Raw genomic sequence first — 22,140 nt, 5'->3', positions numbered from 1 at the left:
TGTCTAAAACAAACTCAACACAACCAGGCGGTAATAATATTGTGGCTGAATTGTGTTACACACCACCCAAAATGTAGGTGTGTATAGGTGCAGGTGCAGGCTCTGCAGATCTGTCTCATACCCAGCTGGGGGCAACTTCACATCTAATTCACAGTTAGTACAAATGTTCAGAAATCAGAAATTAATAAAGATACATTTTGGTAGATTTATTAAGGGGTATGCACTAATATAAGTGTCATTAGTTTACATCACTAAACCGTTCTGTCAATAAACATTTGTAGTAGCTGAATTAGTTTGAGGTTACATTTGTAAGAGGATGCAAACATAAACCTAAACCTAACATAATAACATAAATACATTCATCTTGTACATTTCTTCTTTTATCATCAGAAGGAGCAAATGTCACACTAAACACAAAAGAAAGTCACAATCAACAAACAACATACTCAATTAGCAACGAATGCACAGACTAAGGTGAAGCAACGGTGACCCACATGTCAGTCTAATCTAATGTTACAAGAGCTTTTGTCCCACTTTGAGTGATAAAATTCCACCATTAGTTCCAGTTACTGTGCTCCCAGTTAGCGGACGGTCCTTGGGTGGAGTAGAGTGTAGGAAAAATCAGGTGGAAGCATCTGTGAAGTCCCTACAACAACAATACATTTATCATCTCGCTTTAGTGTGCAACGATAAAATTCTTCGCTTTTTTGACATTTGCTCAGGCTCAAATATGCAAGTGTGACATGTTGCTCGTTGTCTGAACAAAGGGCACATTTGCTTCTCTTTTTGGTGTTTGATGTTGTCTAACAGATTGTTCTTCTGTGTCTTACAGGGGATCGATTTTGCCAGTTTCACAGGCTACATGTTCCTTGGAATATGTCTTGTCCTGTTCACCTCATTTCCTATTCTGCGGATGCTTTACTGGAACAAAAAACTCTACAACAAAGAGTCTATTGAAATTGTAGGTGAGTGCTGATGTTCGTTCACAAACACAGTGTCAGAGGTTATGATGTTTTGCTTAATAATTTGGTCTTTCCTCAAATCCTTTAGTACATCAACTTTATTTGTTGGAATTGTTGTTCCCCGGGGTGCTTGTGGAGAGGGATTATCATGTTGTCATAAAGCTGACATTATTATTGTGTGTCATGAAGCTGTACCCTGGTTGCAGCAAAATGATTACGGCCTTAGCCCTGTAACTTCTCATCGGATACCCCATCATCTCCATCTGGATTATGAGAAGAGAAAATGAAAAAAGGATCTCTGCAGCCAAGATACAATGTTAAGTTAATATAACTAGGGATACAACTACTATTCTTATTTTCAAAGCTAATTGTGTTTAATTAGTTTCATTAAAGTATCATGGTGATAGGCTAAGTTTAAGTTATCATTCACCTTTGCCGTTTTCAGCAGCTGTGTTCCCTTGAGTGTACGGTGACTCAGCCAGTGTCCCAGACACCACATGGCTCATCTCAGAAATCACCTTTTCTCTAATGTTCAGCTGTTGGCTTTGATTAGCTGGCAGTGAAAACGTAGCTGAATGCAGCACACGACTCCCGTCTTGGTTTCATTGTTACCACTGATAATTTTATAGACCGCTCAGTTGATCTGTTACGCTGCAGTTCTTTCACATATCTTCTTAATTATCCATTAACAGATGGGAAATTTATCTGGCCATTCCTCAAGTCCTGGGTTATTGTCCAGAGGAGTGCGATTATGTAATAGGAGTAAAAACTACAGTGTGCATTTAGTTTGGACAGAAATTGCGTCTTCCATCCACCAATCTATTTGCGCTACCGTAGTTGCATAAGAGACCCCAGAGATATAGATAATCGCCAAACTAATAAAACTAATACTTTTGTGAAAATTCTAGCAGAGACACAGTCACCTTATCACTGTTTCCTGCAGTCTGCAACCTCTAAGAGAATTTCTGCAGGGGATCATTAAAACATAGACAGCCAAGCTACCCAGTTATTACCACACTACTGCCATCAAAGGCGTGAGGAAGACCGACTGATTGGAGCTGTACTGTCTCACTGAGATTGAAGGAAACTGCTGCTGATCAATGTGGTGACCGTCCAGTGCCCATCTGTAAATCCCACCCTGTGGAGTTTCCGCTTCTCCTGCCAGCCTGGCGTACCACGGAGAGCATGCAGTTAAAAGAGCTCAAAGCCCCTGCCATGACTGGTAATTGTTCAGATTCGCTTACAGGAATTTTTTTTCATTGACCAGCTAGATCCTATTAAGGTCACCTAGCAACCTTCCTGAAAAAGGAAGACACCTACTGATATCTACACAGGCGTCCAGCTCCCTCAGACTCCAGCTCCGCATCAGCGCTGGCTCTTCCCAAACTGGTCAATGTGCCTCTGGTTGCATTAGTCTCTGTATGTGAGCTCACAACATATTGACTGAAAACATCTTAATATCCTCATATAGCCTCTGCTGTAGGCGCTTCCCCACCGAATGTGCCATCATACACACATATTGACTGCGTAGTCCATGCGCTTAACAGACATTAAATAGGTGACTTTCTCCCCTGCTCTGCTTCTCCAGAACTCAAGCATGAGATCCTGGTTTGGAGGCAGACAGCTCAGCGTATAAACCCCGCCAGCCGAGAGGAGACAGCTGTGAAATGCCTCCTGATGCAAAAAGTCCTCAATCTGGAGAGTCTTCTGCGCAAGATGATGAAAACCTTCCAAAGGTTAAAAGATTGTTACAAAGACATTTGTTACTGATCACAGAAGCACGTTTTCTCTACAGTTACATTTTTCACCTCTTCAAAGAGCAGCCCACATTTACTGCTGCCTACAGTTCTATTCATGTGGGAAGGACATTATTATTGTGTGAACGAGACAAAGAATTCAGTGGTTATCATAACGTTGTTGGTGCAATGCCCCATGTAATTTATGGCAATTAAAGCAAAGTTAAGTTAAAACGCAACATTGTATTTAGCAGTTTTTATTCAAATGATGGAGAAAGGAAAAAGATCCGGGGGTCTAAGAATAGTTTCTTCATTGTCCCATTGATCTCTCAACAAACACAGAAATTATAGCACAGCCATGGTTCTAAGCCCAGTTTTGTTAATACAAAACAAAAAGCACAATTTTCTGTGATTTAACTGAAATATTTGGGATAATCAAGAAAGTCATTATACTATAATTGGTTGTTATCCGTTTCTTAATATACGATTTTCATGCTGCTGTGTCCAAACAGACAAATTTCTCAGGAGGACAAAAACTGGGAGCAAAATATTCAAGAACTGCAAAAGAAGGTAAGATTTCCCACCTCCCCTCAGACATGTTCATTTGACTGTGATGCACTGATGAAGTTGGACTGGCCATTGAAAGTTCACTTAAGACAAATACTGTCAGTCACATGATAAAATCATTTTTTCCTCGTATTCAGAAAGACTATGTTTTCCTCCTCCACAGCACAGAATTACTGACAAGGTTCTTTTAGTGAAGTGTGTGTCCGTCCTTGGTGTGGTGATCTTTGTCTTCTTTCTCAACTCCTTCATTCCCAGCATTCATCTCGACCTCGGTAAGTGCAGCGCTATCTCATTACTGCTGTTTTTACAGGCTGCGCTGGTTATAGGTTCTGTCATGTAATTATGAAACTGAGCTTCCTCTGTCCTTGCATTTGAAATGAGCCCAAATAATGGGCTGACTAGCAAATGCAACCAACAAATTACATGGATACTGAGCTGCATTTAGACCCATTACATTACATCTATTCATCCGCCGCAATTCCAAAGCTTTGTAGATGAATAATGTTCACGAGAATTTACAATAGATACTTTTGATCATTCATGCATTTTGATACAATATGTGACCTTTCTTTTTAAAAGTAAAGTTTCTAGACAATGTTACAGGAGGCAGAATAATCCTGAATTACACGCAAACAACACAAAGTAGATCTGAAATAAAAAGCCACCAGTTTCAAATCGCACATCGACTTCGACTGTAAAACTAACGTAAAGTCACTGTGGGGTTATAAATGCTGCTGGAGACACCTGTACAGAAGATGTATCAGTCATCTGAGGCCTATCAGCTGATGAAAGAATCACAATCTTCCAGAAATAAACAAGCCAAAGCTGTGAATCTGGGTTGCTTGCATATTTAAGGCATGTTAGCAAATCTGGACATGTTCTTTATGTTGAGGATTGTATCTTGTCTGTTTGTGGTGTCCTTGATGTTTGACCCTAACAGCATCTCATTAACGCTAACACTGTCTGTAAATGAAGAGGGCTGTCATCTTAGTTTCCTCGCTGCTCAGGCCACTCACTCACAAAACATGCTCAGTTAATTACAGACGCGGCTCAGGTTACCTCTCTGTGGCATTTATTAAATGGGAATGACCCCATGGCAGCATGTTTTCTGTCTCTGTGGAGGGACAGGCGCCTGTCCAAACACGACTCTCATTAATGGATGCAGGTCACAGTCAGGGTTGACTACTGCTGCAAGCCGCTCTACTCATACACTCTACTCAGGTGTTTTACAAATTGAGCCTCATTAAAATTACATTATCATCACATGGTAAGATTTCATTTCAGTCTGACCATTACCTGGTCATATGATCCTTTTGGTTTGGATGAATTGTTATAGATCCCTATGCCGAAATCAGCTGTGAAGTGTCGCTGTGAAAGTCTGAAAAATGCTCAGGAAACTTCTTCTAATTGACAGATAGAAACATATTCTTTCTTAAGTGTCATGACTTTGCTTAAAATCCAACTTTTACATTTATTTGGAGACAGAAAATATACCTGAAACATCAGAGTTTTTATAAAATCTTATCACACCGCATACTTAAACAAACTCACAGCCCACAAATCTCTTCATCTTTTGGGTTTGTGTTTCATTGCTGTGCTCTGTGGAGATGACAGCGATGAGACATTTTTCACAGCGCGTTTCCAGGCGCAGACACTGTTGTCTGGGTATGATAGATGAGTCTACCATAAACTGCTCAGACTTGCCTAAAAGCTCTTTTTAATTGGAGAGCTCTTTGTGTTTGTTATCTGCCGCTTATTGGTCCTGACCCTGTTCCGCTGACATCCCCAGGGAATAGCAGTGTAGTGGGGCTGGTGTCCACATTTTTTGTCTTCTAATGCTTAAATGAATCATAGAACCTACAGTAGTAAAGATTAATGGATTGCTTATCCTGCGTTACCGAGTAACCTTCCTGACATTTTTATTGATTTGCAATACATTTTTAGCGTCAATGTTGTTAACTAGCATATGGAGCCTGGACAGAGAAATAGAAAATCCAATAAAACTACAGACTCTCATACGTCTGTAGGAAACTTAGCAGGTTCTGAATGTGGGTAACCTGCAGGAATATTGAGTCTTGTTCCTCCTATCAGCCTCTTTGGCTCCAATCTTCCCTCTGTTACTCTTTTTGTGGATCCTTTCAATGCTCTTCTTTCTTCGCTAATTCCCATCAGTTGGGAAATTATTTCCCCAAAGGCCCCGGCCAAGGCAATTACGGTTGCTCACCTGTTTAATCAAATTTTCTCCAAATGGATGCACACTCTCCCCCCTTTCAAAAACACTCCATAATTGTAAATATCAGCAGGCTGGTGCCAACTTTTGTCCTCTAGACTAGAATGTGTTGAAATGACATTTGTGGTAATAATTAGCACTTCATCAAACCCACCAAGAAAAAGCAAACACTTTATCTCCTTTTTCATTTCTAACAATTACAACTTCACATGCTCTGCTCGTTCAGACTATTTCACTTCTAGATAAACATTTGTTTTAGGTATTTTTTGACAATTGATTTATACTGAGCAACAAAGATCAGTACAGCTGCTGGATTACAGATGTAAAGGACACAAAGGTAAAACCGGCGCTGCTGCACTTTTTGAACATCATTTCATTTATATTCATCTTTTATATTACTCTGAAAAGGCGGTGAATGATATGCCTTTTGGTGTCAAACCCCTGGAAACCTGAGCTTACACTGGGCTCTGTGTCTGCTGATGGAGACCATAATAGTGGTTTTATGAATGTGAGTGTGATTAAAGGAACCACATTACATTGGTTTAAATCTTATCTGTCAGACAGATTCCAACTTGTTCATGTTAATGATGACTCTTCTTTATGCACCAAAGTTAGCTATGGAGTTCCACAGGGCTCTGTGTTAGGACCAATACTTTTTAATCTGTACATGTCACCTTTAGGCAAAATTATTAGGAAACATTCCATAAACTTCCACTGCTATGCAGATGATACCCAGCTCTATTTATCTGTGAAACCAGAAGATACTAACCAATTAGTCAAACTTGAAGCATGTCTAAAAGACATAAAGACCTGGATGTCCTACAATTTCCTACTTCTAAATTCAGACAAAACTGAAATCATCCTCTTTGGGCCTAAAAACATGAGAAATATGCTGTCTAACAATATAGTTACTTTAGATGACATAACTTTGGCCTCCAGTACTGCGGTGAGGAACCTTGGAGTTATTTTTGACCAGGATTTGGCATTTACGTCACATATAAGACAAATCTCTAGAACAGCCTTCTTCCACCTACGGAACATTGCTAAAATTAGAAGCATCCTGTCTCAAAGTGATGCCGAAAAACTGGTCCATGCATTTGTTACTTCTAGGTTGGACTACTGTAATTCCCTACTTCTGGGGTGTCCTAATAACTCCCTAAAAAGCCTTCAATTAATCCAAAATGCTGCAGCAAGAGTGCTGACTGGATTAGGAAAGAGAGATCATATTTCACCTTCACTAGCTTCTCTTCATTGGCTTCCCATAAAATCTAGAATAGAGTTCAAAACCCTCCTCCTTACATACAAAGCTCTTAATGGTCAAGCTCCATCATATTTAAAAGATCTCATAGTTCTGTATCGCCCGATTAGACCACTTCGATCCCAAAATACAGGCCTACTTGTGGTTCCCAGAGTTTGCAAAAGTAGAATGGGAGGCAGAGCCTTTAGCTATCAAGCTCCTCTCCTGTGGAACCAGCTTCCAATCCAAATTCGGGGAGCAGACACCCTCTCTACTTTTAAGACTAGGCTTAAAACCTTCCTTTTTGATAAAGCTTATAGTTAAACTGCTCACTCAACCTGAACTAGCTTTTCTCTATACATTTACTTGTCACCACTGTATACCATTAATTCTATATCCTACAACCTGTACGATGCTTTGTTGTTGCTTTTTTGTTGTTTTGTTGTTGCTTTTTTGTTGTTTTGTTGTTGCTTTTCTTGTTGTTTTGTTGTTGCTTTTTGTTGTTGCTTTTCGTTGCTCTTTTCTTTTCTTTCTCCACTTTCCACTCACCCCAACCGGTCAAGGCAGATGGCCACCCACCCTGAGCCTGGTTCTGCTGGAGGTTTCTCCCATTAAAGGGAGTTTTTCCTCTCCACTGTTGCCTAGGGCTTGCTCAAGGGGGATTTGTTGGGTTGCTTCTACATACTTGTGTAGTCTGGACTTTATTCTGTAAAGTGCCTTGAGATGACTTTGTTGTAAATTGGCGCTATATAAATAAAATAAAGTTGAAAGTGTGGTCCTTGTTGTAAAGGGAGATGTCAGGTTGTGTTTCCTGTTCTCTCTTCCTCTCAGGTTGGATTGCTATCCTGGGTGCGCTGTGGCTTTTGGTTCTGGCTGACATCCAGGATTTTGAGATCATCTTGCATCGGGTGGAGTGGGCCACATTACTGTTCTTCGCTGGCCTCTTTGTTTTAATGGAGGTATAATAGGCAACTCATATATCTGGCACTTTATAAAAAGCCTGTTTATATTTTTTCAAGAGATTTAAATCTCCAAACAGTAAAAATCACAAACTATTGCCAAATATCACCTTGTTTCTGTTGCTAACAAACACAAATACAAATGCACACAGATTTTGCTGGATTCTGCTCTGTCACAAAAAAAAAAGAAAAAAAGAAAAAGGATTAGTGCTTTTATGTGTTGACAGTACACAGCAGAGATTCAGTTTGTCAGTCAGCTGCGCCCTCTAAGTGTAAGATAACTGCTTTGCTGTTTCCTTCCTCTTCTATAGTGGAAAAACAATTTGTTGCATGTATTAAATACTGTGCAGTGTTATAACGCACTCCTCTTAAGGAATAACCACTAGCGGGTGAACATTTTATTTTCTCTGTGTTAGTAATGACAAAAGTATAGTTGTACCTTTGTCTATTTAATGGTCACTAAATAAAAAAACTATTTTTTTTCTCCCACTGGTTTAATCCTACTTATAACAAATTCTCTTTCTGATGTTTTTTCATATTAATCTTCTCCTCTTTATTTTTCAGGCTTTAGCCCAACTGCAGCTCATCGATTATATCGGTGAACAGACAGCACAGCTTATAAAAGTGAGTTTTTTCTCCTCTGCTTCTCAACCTTAGCAGTCATCTCTCAGGACTGAATGCAACTGACATAACTGGTTATCAGCACAGGTGACAGGATATTACATATCACGCATATTGACGCCTTTTGATCTGCGCAGCTCTGGCGTAAATTATTTTTGTTTGCATCTGATTCTTGTCAGTGGTTGAAAGAATCCTGAGGTAATTTCCACCCATAGTCTTGCCTGTGTGCAAGGCAAGCAAGGTATATCTGAGTAGAGAATTGCACCAGTAATAGGTACGTCAGCTTGTGTTTAGACCGATGGCCTCTGTGTAAAATAATTACACATGACAAGCGGTCTGCTATTTATGGATTCTGACCCGCTCTGTGTCACCAAAACAATGGACTACATGCTGGGTGGCATTGTGTGGCCTTTCTCTCTGGATACAAGTAGAGGTCAACCAGGCCAAGCATACCAGCAAAAACAGGACATCAGGCTTATCACATGTGGATGATTAGCAATGCTGTGTGTGCACGGCAGAGCTCAGAGATACCACTGCCACATGTCACACATTTAAACAGCTTCACCCAAAGTTTGTGTCAAAGGTTGAACACAATTGGTGTGTTTGATCTAAATCAGTGACAAGCTGATGGGAGGCATGTGCACCTGAGTGGCAATGAAAGAAGCAGTAATCTGTCCCTCTTATTATCTCCCCTCTCAGGCGGTGCCAGAAGACCAGCGCTTGGCCATAGCTATTATCTTGGTGATGTGGGTCTCTGCTCTGGCTTCTTCTCTCATTGACAACATTCCTTTCACTGCCACCATGGTAAGAGGTGTCAGGGTGATGTTTGAATTTCACCCTCCATTGTATTTTTGTGAAGAACAGTTCAGTGAGTCATACTGAGATTACATGAAGTGGTGGAGCACTGGACTTTAAATGAGTCAATTAAAAGCAGGTGTCACTGTGGACCAAGATTTGTTCACCTCCGTACAGTTAACTCCCAATGTGAAAGTTTGGCCTTGTTATCCTTTGCTGTATTTTTGTTACAGTTAAACATCACAAAATACCCAATTATTAACCATAAATCATCTTTGCAGTTAGTTGCTAATATAAAATGCGTAATTTCAAGCAACTTGCAAAAGTTCACTTGGGTGCATTCCCAGCTTGTGTTGTCCATTTGTCCCCTGTGCCCTTCGTCAAGACACGGAACTCTTAAGTTGCTCCAGTTAGTCAGACTAGTAACTACTGGTAACCTGCTAGCAATTGTGATGCCTGTGAGTTGCTGCAAAAATACAGTAAAATGACCTGTAAAAATAACGTGAACAAAAACACCGTGTGCTATGATAAGCAGACAGACAGACAGCCAGATTTTCAAACTACCTCCTCCCATTCACCAACTATTATCTTTAGGTATCACAGAAAGATTATTATAGAAATTCAGTCACTGCTTTTTTTGCTTTGTGGCCAGAAATATATTTAATGTTTTACTATGTTACCAACTTTGACTTAACCACTTTTGTTGTCAGCTGTCTGTTGAGCTTCAAATGAATAGATTATACAGAGATCAATGTGTCAGGAGGATGCCTGTGTGCTCAATTAGAGTGACAGTGAGAAAAAGAAAATGTCGCCTTGACAGAATGAAACGCTGCTCGCATGAATTAAACCATCAGATTTTGGACCAGTCAGCCCTCCACCAGTGTATGTTCTTTTCATGTTTTCTGGTCCATGCAAGTGTTGTTCTGCCAAAACAAAAAGACTCCACAGCTGATCAGAGCACATCTTAATTGTCACAATAGACGGAAGATAAAGAAGGGAGTTGTTTTTCCCTTTCACAGTATTAAAAGTAACGGATGAATGGATTTACAAGCGCTGCCTTTTTCAGTATGTAGCTTGATATTTTGTGAATTATGCTCATTTGCGTTCTCGTTTTCGTTTTCCAACCAAATCTAAACTATTTCATAATTACGTTATAATATTTGTTTTTTTTTTACTCACTGTCCCTGTGCAGACTCAGTGCAGGTTTGCTTTCCCAAGCAGGGGCAGACATTTTGATTGATTTAAGGCTATTTTTAGTGTACACATGCTCTGTCAGTGTGGTTTGGAAAAGTGATATGCACAGCAGTACTCAGTCATGTAGCATCTGGTTTTACCAGCAGGAACCAATGGAAAATTCTCTGCTGGGCTGCACATGAAAGCATTAATGTTTTTCTCATACTCGCAGAACATGCAGGAATGTTTTAAAATGATGCAGAAAATAATCCATAAAACATCAAATGCGGGGACACGGTTGATTACACACCGTTCTGCCGTCATGGTGGGATATGGTCTGACTCATCAGATAAAACCATCATACCACATATGGAGTGTTTCTGCTTGTCTATGTATATGGAGATTGGAAAGTTTGAAACATAGATGGTCACGAGTGTCCCCAAACTAAAACAGCTGATACTTTCATTCATTTTCAGTATCTCTCTCTACTCACAGATTCCAGTTCTCATCAACCTGAGTCAGGACGCAGATGTGAACCTGCCAGTGAAGCCTCTCATCTTTGCCTTGGCTATGGGAGCCTGTCTTGGGGGTAACCCACTCTCTTTATTCTCTTTGTCTAATAAAGTATAGACTCAAAAATAAAATACACACAACAACCCCTGTCAGAGTCCCCTATAGCCACCAGGGACTAGTTTAGTTTATCCCTGTATAAAGGTCTGGATCTTTATCGATGGGCCAGAAGGAGTTGTCATATGCTTCAGGTGACAAACACACTTTGTACAGATGTGTCTTTCTGTGAGGGGGTGCTCTGTTGTCTGTGTGAGGTGCCCAAGGCCTTTAAAGCCTGCCTCATTCAGGCTCAACCACATCCCAGCGGCCTGCGCTCCAGCACAGCATGGCTCTGTTTGGGTGGGAAGGACACAAGACAGAGCGAGAACTGTCATAGTGTTTCAATTTAATCTGCTGCACTGTGACAGGTCTCTATCGATTGGCTGTATGATGTTGCCACCACCCAGCTCATCCCCACGCTGACACCATTTCAGATGTCAGCAATATTAAACAGCAGGATGGATACGCACACTGACTCTCAAAATGTTGACTACAGTAGATTAAAAATAGTAAAACGTTATATTGGATTAAGGCTGAGAGAAAGCTGGAAGATGATCAAGACAATGAATGATTAATTATTGTCGCAGTGCAAAAGTGCTGAATATGTGTGTTTTATTATCATGCTCATCCTCTTTATACTTATATTTCAATTGAGACCTAAATAAATCAGTTTTCCTACATGTTGTTTTCTTCAGGAAATGGCACATTGATTGGAGCATCAGCCAATGTTGTGTGTGCAGGAATTGCTGAGCAGCACGGCTACGGCTTTTCCTTCATGGAGTTCTTCAAGTAAGCTCACTTTCATTGCACATGACATATGAATCAGGGCATAATCAGCCTGCTTTTAAAATCTGGTTTTATTTTTAGTTGAACTCTTAGGGTAATGTCAGGCTTTACTGTGAATCCTGTACCATAGGCTATTCTTCCTGAAGGGGTATTTACACATTAATGTCCATCATATGTTACAGTAGTAGAAGCCAATAATGTGTGTTGTGTTGCCTCAGAACATTCAGAGAAACCCCAAGAGAAATACAAATCAGAGCCTGTTTTCATCAAGCTTCTCAAAGTAGGGATTAAAAACCTCTTATTGTTTAGGGACAGGAATAAAGGCAATTTATGAACTTTTCTAACTTGGAGGAGCTCCAGAGGAGTGCTAACCTGAGCAGATGCTGTTCAGGCAGAGTGATTCCAAAGAGGATTGGTAACTCGGAGAAACATAAAGTCTATTGAAGCAATCATTTTTGACATTTGTTTGTGTGATGTGCTCAGAAAGCAGTGTTTTTCTAATCGAATTTCTTTTTGGAACAGGGAAAAAAATGCCGCCGTGCAACAGACGGGATCGTTTAGAACCAAACATTTTGGAAATTGGGATGATCTTGATAAACGTGGACCCTGTTCATTGAATTAGGGTTGCAAGCTGGTCGGAGAAAACCAGAAAAAGGGTTTTTAAATTGACCTGCTTAGGAAAATAGCAGTAATGTCTGTCAGTGATTTAACTCCAGGAAACATCCTGGTCTGGGGGAACAAATAATTTTTGGAAAAACTCACTGACTGAGTTATAAAAAGAATAAACAGTCAAACATATGCGTGACTGATGAAGCTCGTAACACTTGTGGAGAGCGTGATTGGAGAACCCTCTGATGGCTTTTAAAATAAAACCCAAGTGAATGGCGAAAAATGTCATTAGATCTCAAGCAGAATAGTAAGTAGACCGCTTCCCAAGTTACCACCTGCTCACTAATAGGTTTTATTCTGGCGACATAAGGCAAAATACACTTTGCAAGTAGCTGGTTGGAAAGATGGAAGTGGTCAGTAATGTTGGCAGCAGGATAAATATGAGTCTGTATTATTTGGGTTCAGGGGTCTGCTGGTGTCGGTGTACTGCACTGTATTTACTGTACTTATGAAGAAGAGCGATGCCATTTCTAGTGGGGTTTCGTGGGATGTCGTTCTGTAAACAAAATTATATTGGAGTTGATCAATTTTTTATGTTCAGCCCGGGTTTGCATCAAACTGGGTTGAGTACAGACATTTGTTTACAACAAGACATAAGAGGTGAAGTGGTGATCAGGTGATCAGAATGAGAGTCAGAATGCTGAGTTATGTTGTCAGTACCTTGTATTTACTGATGTAAACTATGGCGAAGGTGTGATGACTATAATTCAAAATACACAGGCTGCACTCTTTCTGTATGATATATAGACATTTTACCAGTGCAAAGTTTAACATTACTGTACAGACTATATTAGATTGGCAATTTGTGCCTTGTCCGAGCAAGTGTGACCCCCATTGTCACTTCATTTCTCTGGTGCAATCGGCCTGTTCTGTCCTCTGCTGTTTATTACTTTAAGCATGAAGTGAGCACAGGCCAGTGGGGAGATGAGGGAAGATAATCATGCCTTGCCTACTGTGAGTACAATGTTTTTACTGTCATTGAGACAGAAAACCATCACAGAGCCTCACTCCTCTTCTTCCTCTTTCCAGCAGTTGAAGCATTCCTCTGTTCTTTCTGCAGAAATTGTAACACTGTGTCGTGTTGTGTGTTCACGTGCTTGTCAGTTGAACGTTCGTGACATGCATGACAGCTAATCACAACATGTTCAGCTATTTTGCACGTATTGGCTTTTGAACTATGAACTAATGCTTAGATGTTTGGGAGGTGGGACTATACAGCAGAGACCCAGTAGAATACATTTGATCAACAAGACAGTTGGAGAGCAACAGAGGTTCGACGTGTAGGAAACAACAGCTAGTTCTCCATAATGTGCCAAAGCTTTTGCAGTTTGATCAAAAGCACGAGAAGTGTCCGAAATGCTGCACACAAGTGACCAGATGATGTGGAGGTTGAACCAGTAGTTCTGAATTTTTTTTTCTGATCGGAGAAATGATCAAAACAGACTGAGAAAGTTGTCCACAGTAGATTGCTCTGAACTCATAGCTGTCTCCAGAAGGCTTTTGTCAATCTTGATTTCTGATCACAAGGAGCAGGGGACAGTTTGTGAGATTGTGGGTGATGTTAGTGAGAGAATTCAAAAACTGCGGCTGCCTATTAAGCATTTTCACGATTATCTTTTTATTATTTCCCGCTACCTTCTCAGTATTGGTGGTGGATGCATCAGAGTCATTGTAAGTTGTCAAATTTGTTACAGGGCTGAAGATGCAACATTGTCTTCATAGGATTTCACTGAAATGGATAAGAACACTTGCACCTGGTCAAATCGGTCTCACTGTAGCTGTGTTTACAGTTCCTGGATGGAAGCATTGCTCTCGGCTAAAGCAGTTTCTGTAATTGGCTGTTAGTGGCAGGGGTCACAGCTGTTCACAGAGACAGGTAAGAGGGAGGAAGGTCTTTCTCTGACTCCTGTCACCTGAGTCTAACTAAATCCTGGACTCAGATGAGTTCACCGGGAAATGAATGCCTTTTTGATAGATCATCACAAAGGAACATGTGTGGCTCTGAATAACTCAGCAGTTAGTTGGTATTTCCCTACTGCATCCTTCTTGCCTCTAGGCACTGATCAGCCTCCTCTGCTGAAACCATTAACCTGGGGCCATGGAAAAAGCACCTCTTCTATATTTATCGTACAGTCCAGCCTCCCAGTGTTTGAGCTACTGCTGGTGTTCGTCTCTTCAGTGTGAAAACCTGCCATAGTATCTTCATGCACTCTACAGCAAAATTAGTTGATTTTACTAGGAAAACTTGGTGCCTTAAATCATTTTAGTTTTTAAATAGGTGAAAGTGAATAGTCCAAGTTGTTTTGAAAGTTTCAAAATACGAACGAAGAGTTTTAAGTCTCCAGTAATGCATCCTGCAAAGTCTACTGAAACTGAAGTTTTGTTTCTGCATGAACTGGAAATAATTTGTTAAATTTTATTTTATTTTTTTGGTCCTTTCGACTTATCCCGTGAGTTCAAGGGCGCCACAGTGGATCATTGTCCACATGTTGATTTGGCACAGTTTTTTTTTTATTTTTTTTATGCCGGATGACCTTCCTGACGCAACCCTCCCCAATTGCTAGCAGGCTTGGACCAGCACTATACAGGTGGGGATGGGAACGGGCTTTTGGGGGTTCAATGTCTTGCCCAGAGACACTTTGACAAGTAAATCTGAAATTATTGGTTGAATAAACTTGCATAATTTTATTCATTCAACTTATGCTTTCAGTATTACATTTCAAGTCTATCTTCAGAAATTATGGCAGTAACAAAATTTTAATTTTAATTTGAAAATATAAAACATTATTTTAAAGAAATACTACTTCCACTTCATTCCTCAAAATTCTTGCTTGAGTTTAGGCAATTCTGCAGTGCTTGACTTCAATGTCTGTTACTACTAATAGTTTTGGGTGTGGATGATTGAAAAGTTTAGAGGAGAAATGTCTCTTTAGTAGAAACGCTAACAACTCTGAAAAGACCAGAGACTGGTGACGAGCCAGTCAAGCATTGCTTTTTACAGGCTTATCTGCCCGTACCTACCCATACCAAAAAATAAAAAATAAGAAAAAATAAAAAACAGTGTCTGTTGCTCAATATCAAGTAAAAAGCACAACATAAAGATAATTCAAGTAAGTTTAAGAAGTATATAATGTCAAAACTCAAGTCCACTGCTATACCTCAGCATTGTACTTGAGTAAATGGTTTTTAATGTGCTATTGTTTCTAATCTTACCATTGAACTGTGAGGATAATGACGGGGCACATACAGGCCAACATAATGAAACTCTGCTGTTGTCTGGATTTCCGCCGTCAGTCTTGAAGGACATGTAAACAATGCCAAATTTAATAACCACGCTGTACCAATTTGCAGTTGCATATTATTTGAGCTGCTTATCCATCAGTCTCTGCACACTGACCACCAGTGAACAAACAGGCTCTGAATTAAATGACGTTTAATAATCTGAGCGAACTTAAAAGACAAGACCATTATTCAGCTTCTCGCCCTGTGCTGCCTCCTTTTGTCACATCGTGTGACAGAATTAATATCCCCATTCATACAGCCCTCTGCAGGGACCTGTACTGGAACCGTGGTCCCCGAACCAAAGATTGTTCTTGGACTGTCTAACTTGCATTTTTATCAGGACCAAAAAACGTACACAAAGTCAGAATAAAAATCTATCTAGTCTCTCCAGCCTAAAGAGTCACAATTGTGCATCTTGCAGATTATGTTGCTAATTGAATAACGCAAGTCAAGCGCTGCACTGCCTCCCTGTGTCAAGCACACAGCCGTCACAGGATTTATCTAAAGAAAGACTCTGAGATTGCATCAATAGTTTCAAAGAGTGTCCATCATATGCAATTAAATCAATGTGAGAGATCACAAGGTACGATGGGAGTTTTTAGACAAGGTGAACCTTGTTCCCTTTCGATGCTCTTTTATGGCAACTTTTTCATCTGCCCTCTATCCCCTCATGCTGTGTCTGTGATGGGGAAATTGTACTGCTCAGCAGAAAGGGACTCACTTGTGTGGCGGTGACCTCAGCCTGTCTGATTATGATAACAGTTGGAGATCGCGCTTTCCATCCAACTTGAGTGGACAGTCATTTCACAAAGATGCACTCAGAGTGATCTTCTGCTAATGACCTACTGTATCCAAAGGGTTTGACCTTGTAAAACCAATTTTACCATGTTTACATATTATGTGTATTGTATTTGGTGTATTGAAATGTCATTGTACATGACATGCACAGAAAGGATTGTACCAGCTCAATAGCACAGTATGGAGTGAACTTTATGCTACTGCTACAAATCAATACACACCATACGTTGCTTCCATTCGCTCTGCTAAATGCTGCATTACTACCAGGGTCTGGAGTGCTCCACAGCATTTACAGTGTCTTTTATTCTGTGAGTGACTGCTATTGTTTATTGGTCTGAAATGTTGGGGAAAACTGTCTAATAATCAGAGGCTGAACCTGCCGACTGGTGGTACGCTAATAGAAGGAGTCTAGTTCAGTGTGGAGCAGTTTTTTCCTCCTCAGCCATCTAGAGCCATTATGGACAACAAAGGAAAACAACTGAGAGACTCACACAGCTGGAATATAGTATGTGATTTTTAAAGTAAAAGATTTTTTCTTTCATTCTCGTGATTATTTCTGTGGTTAGTCTTCAATAGCATACTGTGTGAAAAGCAGCTACAAGCTATGTATATATAAAAAAAAAGCCTCATTTCCGTCTATCATATGCACTGGGGGGCATTTCTACACTGTGTGGGAGGAGGGTCTGGATGCTATAACAGCCCACACTAAGAAGCTCTGTCCTGGTCGGTTGGACTCTGTTGGAGAAATTCACACTCCAGCAGCTTAAGCCAAACATGTCATCCAAGATAGTCAGCCAAGATTTTTTAGTTCTGATCTTAAAAGTTGTTTTATTAACATTAAAATTAATGTTTGTCTTCCTTTTCCAAGTAGGTGAGACAAAGAGCCAAATAGTTACATATAAGATGGCTCTACAGGTCCTAAATTTAACAGTAGGTGAATACTGTTAATAGGTAAATTTGCCACATTTTAATTTGAAACTGCACGTCTTTTGCAAAAATAGCATATTTCACTACGGTTGAAGTTTGATGCCAACATTTTGCCACTGTTGTACAGGAAGCCATGGTATTGTATTGAAAATTACTCAGATTGGAGGGGTGTGAGGTGAGAGAGATGGAGTTTGTGGTGTGGACGCAGATGTTGGCACCACTGATGATGAGATTTGTCACAGTTCAGTTTTTTTATTTACTTTCTTCACAATTTTATTTCATTACACGGTGGGGTATGGTGGGATTGTGGTGATCAGACATCACTGGGATAGCAGTAGGAGTATAGATGAAAACACTGAGGGGACATGTACAGTAGAAGATGAAGAGGAGTGGATGAAGCAATGCACCCAGCGGAACACCTTCAGATGGGAGATGAGTGACAAAGATTTTAAAGGAATTAGTAAAGCATCATATGTTTCAACAATCTCCACTAAAACCAACAAGAAGTCTCATCTACTCCTCTACACTGTAATATCTAGAGAAGCTTCTTTGTTATCTAAAAACCCCACTTCTTATTTTTAATGAGGATGGATTTATTTAGAAAATGACAAAGTTATTCTTTAATGCCAATGAGCTGTTGCCTGTCTGTGATATATAACTTTATCTAAGTGATCGCAACACTGGTCAGTACCACTTGAAACATTACTGGTCTTTGTGCTAAACCTACTGCCAAATGTGCAATTATGGATTTCATTGTAATAGTCTCAATGCTAACAGGAGCCATTTTCTCCATTTCAGTATCTGGTATGTTATTAGTAGGATACACCTCTAAAGATAAAGGCAGTAGTCTGATGCTTAGAGATAAATCCTGAAATACAGATCTTCTTAATGTAGCCAATGAGGAGAAGATACTTTGGTGGAGCTTTTCCTCACGATTTATCCCCTGATTAAACCTTTGATGTGTAAATAAAAATGATCACTGTGACCTTTGTGACTTAGTTTAACTGGCTACTCAGACAGTTTGTCATGGTTTTAATTTTGAATGCATCACCATGTCGTATGTGAATTATTATTAATGAGCCTTAGTGCTTGACTAACCTCATTAATCCTTAGTTCAAGTACTAATTTGACATTTCCCCATGCATATTAAATGGAAATGGCATAATTGTACTCATTTGAATGAGGAAATAGTTGTCGTAATGAAAATTAATACAATGACACATAATTGGCAAACATGAACACACATGCACAATTTACTACTCAATTCAAAGTCTCTCTGCATGCTTTTGTCTACTTCCTGTGCAGAGAATGAAATACTTGGCGTGTTCTGAAAGGTCACCCTACAGTGGTACTTTCAAATGGCTTCTGAGTCAAAAGACCTTATATAAGACAGAGAGAGCAGTTACAACAACAACAAAAAATATGATAGAATAGCTTTTTAAATAAGTGTGGTCCTTGGACATTAAACACTTTCTGTTTTTTAAAGATTGACCTATCTCCTCCAAACATACCACAGTCAAAATAAACCCGAAATTAAAAAGAGGAATTCGTCTGAAAACAAAATGATTCCAACTTTATGGCCAACGGTGTAGTTTTGGTTGTCTGTGTTGTGTTGTTTGTCTCTCAAACAAACTGCCAATTATCCCTCACCCTCTTGTTGTAATGCTTCATCAAAGTAATTGGCCATGCATTAGAAAAAAAAAGGTTGTTATCATATTTTCATTAATCTTCGTAGGCGGGTAGCAGAGCTTATGAACAATGATGTGAACAATGATCAGTGTGAGCTGTGGCGGCAGTAGGAATTTTCTGCTTTATTTACTGCTGACTTATTTATTGCATCACATCTCAAACTGCACCGTGTTACTATTAGGCAGCATCTGCTCTAAATGATATTTTAATGATACAAGTACTCTTATTTTTTTTTGGGGGGGGGGGGGGGGGGGGTGGCGGTACCATCATTTTAATTACTCTTTTGCTGCTTTGAGAACATTTCTTGGAGCACTAATTGTACATGCGATTTCTTTTCTCGTTTTGTCCTCCAGCCACTGATCTGTGTCACAGACCGGGGGGCAAACAGATCTCTGGCCCTTAGAGCTGCCATGTGTCCATATACTAGGACATGGGAGACATCCAAATGATAAACTATCTTTAGTTCTGGAGGTCACATTTGAAACTGATGATGCTAATTCAGGAGTAAAAATAGTAAAAATTGTAAAAAAATAAAAAATAAAAAAAAAACCCAAAACAAATAGTAACTGCTTCTTTAATGGCAGTGATGATTGTGAATGTACAATGTAAATAAATTTCAGTGAGAATGGCAAAGAGGTTGCAAATTTTAATTGGTAAATAATATGCAAACCTGCCTCTAATTGCTTGTTCCTGGGAGCAGCGGGGTAGTTAGCGAGAAGGAAGACAAATTTTTACCTGCAGGCTGAGATGTCCATGAGCATGACACTGACTTTTTACCAGCTCCATCGAAGCTTTGCAGCCCTGATCTTTCTGTGCAGTGAGCTGAGTGAAGAGAGAGGTTCCCTGCGGGGCTCAGGACTGTGTCACATATCAGAATAAGAATCAGTTCCACTGGCCAAGACATTTTCGCAAATGAATAATTTGACTGCCTGTCAAAAACCATGAAATAAGTTTCCTAAAAAGAAGCAGACTGTAGAAACTAGACAGTCGAAGAAAAAGCGGAGATGTAAGAGCAAATATCTTGCTGAACTTTTGTAAAAGTTTTTACCTTGAAATTAGGCAATTGGTCTGTTCAAAGAGAATTCTGTTTAAATATGAGGACACCTGCCTGCCAAAATGACCATTTATTTCTCATAGATTGTAATGTTCTTCTGGTCCTGAAATTTGGTTCTGGGTGAATGTCAGGTCAGCTCTAAGCAGACAGCTGCTGTGTGCATGACCTGGTGCAGCATTGGCTGCTTTTCCATTGGTTTAATCTGAAGTGTGGTAACATGTTTTAACTGTGCAAATTACAGTTAATCATTATTTATGCTTAAAGGTGAAGTTCAATTCATGCCCATGTCAAAAAGGATGAAAGAAAAAAATCCCTTATGATCTGGATAAAGTACATGCTTTTCTTCAAAGTTTGCCAAACCTCTATTTCTGTTTAAGTGTGACCTAAATTGTGACCAGATTTTCCCAAAAACTGAACAGACTTCCCCAAAAATAAACCTTGACATGTTGTGCAGTCACATTTATCAGCCGTGTACATCAGCTTTAAAAGGAGCTGCCTCCTTTAGTTCCTTCCACAGTTTTTCTAAAGGATTAAGGTCCGAACTTTAGGCCATTCCAAAACATTATTTTCTTTGATTTAACCATCCGTTGGTCCAATAACTTGTGTGTTAGGGTCATTGTCTTGCTCCATTTAGCTTCACAATTTCCTGTAGAATTTGCTCGTACATCTCAGAATTCACAGCTCCATTAATGATGGCAATTTTCCTGGTCAGCATAGCAGGTCCAAACCACCATACTAACATTTTCCATTTTCCCACAGGTTAGGATTCCCCATGATGATAATGACATGCATGATCGCCATGTGCTACCTGCTGGCCACCCACATCGGACTTGGATGGAACATGTAATCCACGTATGGAGCCAAAGACGCTGTGTGACTCTGTGTTTGCGAGTGCATGTGTGCATCTGACCTCTCTGTACTTACTCAGCTCGCTGTAATACAATGTGTAAACCTGATTAATTTATCAGATTACAAGCACTGTTTTAAGAATTGCAGTCATATTTTTCAAAGTATTTAAAAGTTTTCTCTGATTAAAGTGTAGACCATCAGGGACCAGAATTTACAGGAGTGCTGGCCAAAAAATGAAACAATGGTCCTACTCCATAGTGGGTACATGGTGCTACTGCCTCAGTGGGATTATCTGGTGTAAGCGAATTCAGCTATCGTCTCTGATGTCAAACTGGAAATCTATGTGGTCTGTTTACAAAAAGCAAATCATTTCTTTAAACATTGGTTTGCTTTTAGAGACTTTGTCTAGGGCACTCATTTCATCCATGGTTTACTTGTGTTGCATTTGTAAAGGAATTTTAAGACCCAGAGAAAGGGATTTTCTAACGGTTTGTGTCTAATATTTCGTTGCTAGATTCCCAGATTTTAATGCCCTGAATCTGAGTCTTCAAAAAAAAAAAAAAAAGACCACGCATTAAATTGGAAAATACTACACGATTAAATAAAACCCTTACCTAACCGTTGTACTGTATGGTAGTATTAGTGGTAAGAGGAGTAGTAATGGCCACATATTGATCTGTTGTAAATTCAGGTAGTCCAGTAGACAGTATTGTAGAAAAGCTGTAATCGTCTAAATAGTCTCTCATGTAATAAACAAATTCTTACCTTGTCCGGGTTAAAACTACTTCCTACTATTTATTGTACAGCTCAACAACCTCAGTGTGATCTGTTTTCAAAAGTTTAAACTTGCAGATCGAGATCAACATGAACAATAAAACTTGTGATGCTACTGGATTTTATTTTGTTTGTTTGATCATTAATTAAAGGGCAACTCCATTCATTTTTGTCAAGGCGCACTTAGGGCAAGAAAACAGCTGGACTGGTTTCTGTGGCTATAGAGAAACTCTCTGTAGAGAGAGAGAGAAAATAACCCCAGTGATGATGTCATCAGTGTCGCCTCAACTTTGGAATCCTCCAAACTGTGAAACAGACCAGTCTTTAACAGGCAGGGGCAGGTTAATGAAAGATGTACTGATTTTTTTTTTTACACCAACCTCATGTAAATTACTCACTTACTTTACAGTTGTAGAAGTTTTT

General features: G+C 39.7%; 1 protein-coding gene across 1 annotated transcript in view; it reads left to right on the top strand.

The window, feature by feature from the left end:
* The window catches only part of oca2 (oculocutaneous albinism II), a 41,150-nt gene extending 19,319 nt beyond the window's left edge, over window positions 1-21,831 (top strand). The window contains exons 15-24 of the mRNA XM_067514589.1: window positions 833-965; window positions 2,551-2,698; window positions 3,211-3,268; window positions 3,429-3,537; window positions 7,564-7,691; window positions 8,256-8,315; window positions 9,012-9,116; window positions 10,776-10,869; window positions 11,585-11,678; window positions 20,854-21,831. Coding sequence (XP_067370690.1) covers window positions 833-965; window positions 2,551-2,698; window positions 3,211-3,268; window positions 3,429-3,537; window positions 7,564-7,691; window positions 8,256-8,315; window positions 9,012-9,116; window positions 10,776-10,869; window positions 11,585-11,678; window positions 20,854-20,941 — 1,017 coding nt within the window. The 3' untranslated portion in view covers window positions 20,942-21,831. The remainder of the gene's footprint in view (window positions 1-832; window positions 966-2,550; window positions 2,699-3,210; window positions 3,269-3,428; window positions 3,538-7,563; window positions 7,692-8,255; window positions 8,316-9,011; window positions 9,117-10,775; window positions 10,870-11,584; window positions 11,679-20,853) is intronic.
* Window positions 21,832-22,140: the final 309 nt, after the last annotated feature.

Source organism: Channa argus, chromosome 8 (genome assembly GCF_033026475.1).
Source record: "Channa argus isolate prfri chromosome 8, Channa argus male v1.0, whole genome shotgun sequence".
In the NCBI taxonomy this organism is placed as follows: Eukaryota; Metazoa; Chordata; class Actinopteri; order Anabantiformes; family Channidae; genus Channa; species Channa argus.
The sequence above is the reverse complement of the archived record's forward strand: the minus strand, read 5'-3'. Positions and strand labels throughout refer to the sequence as shown.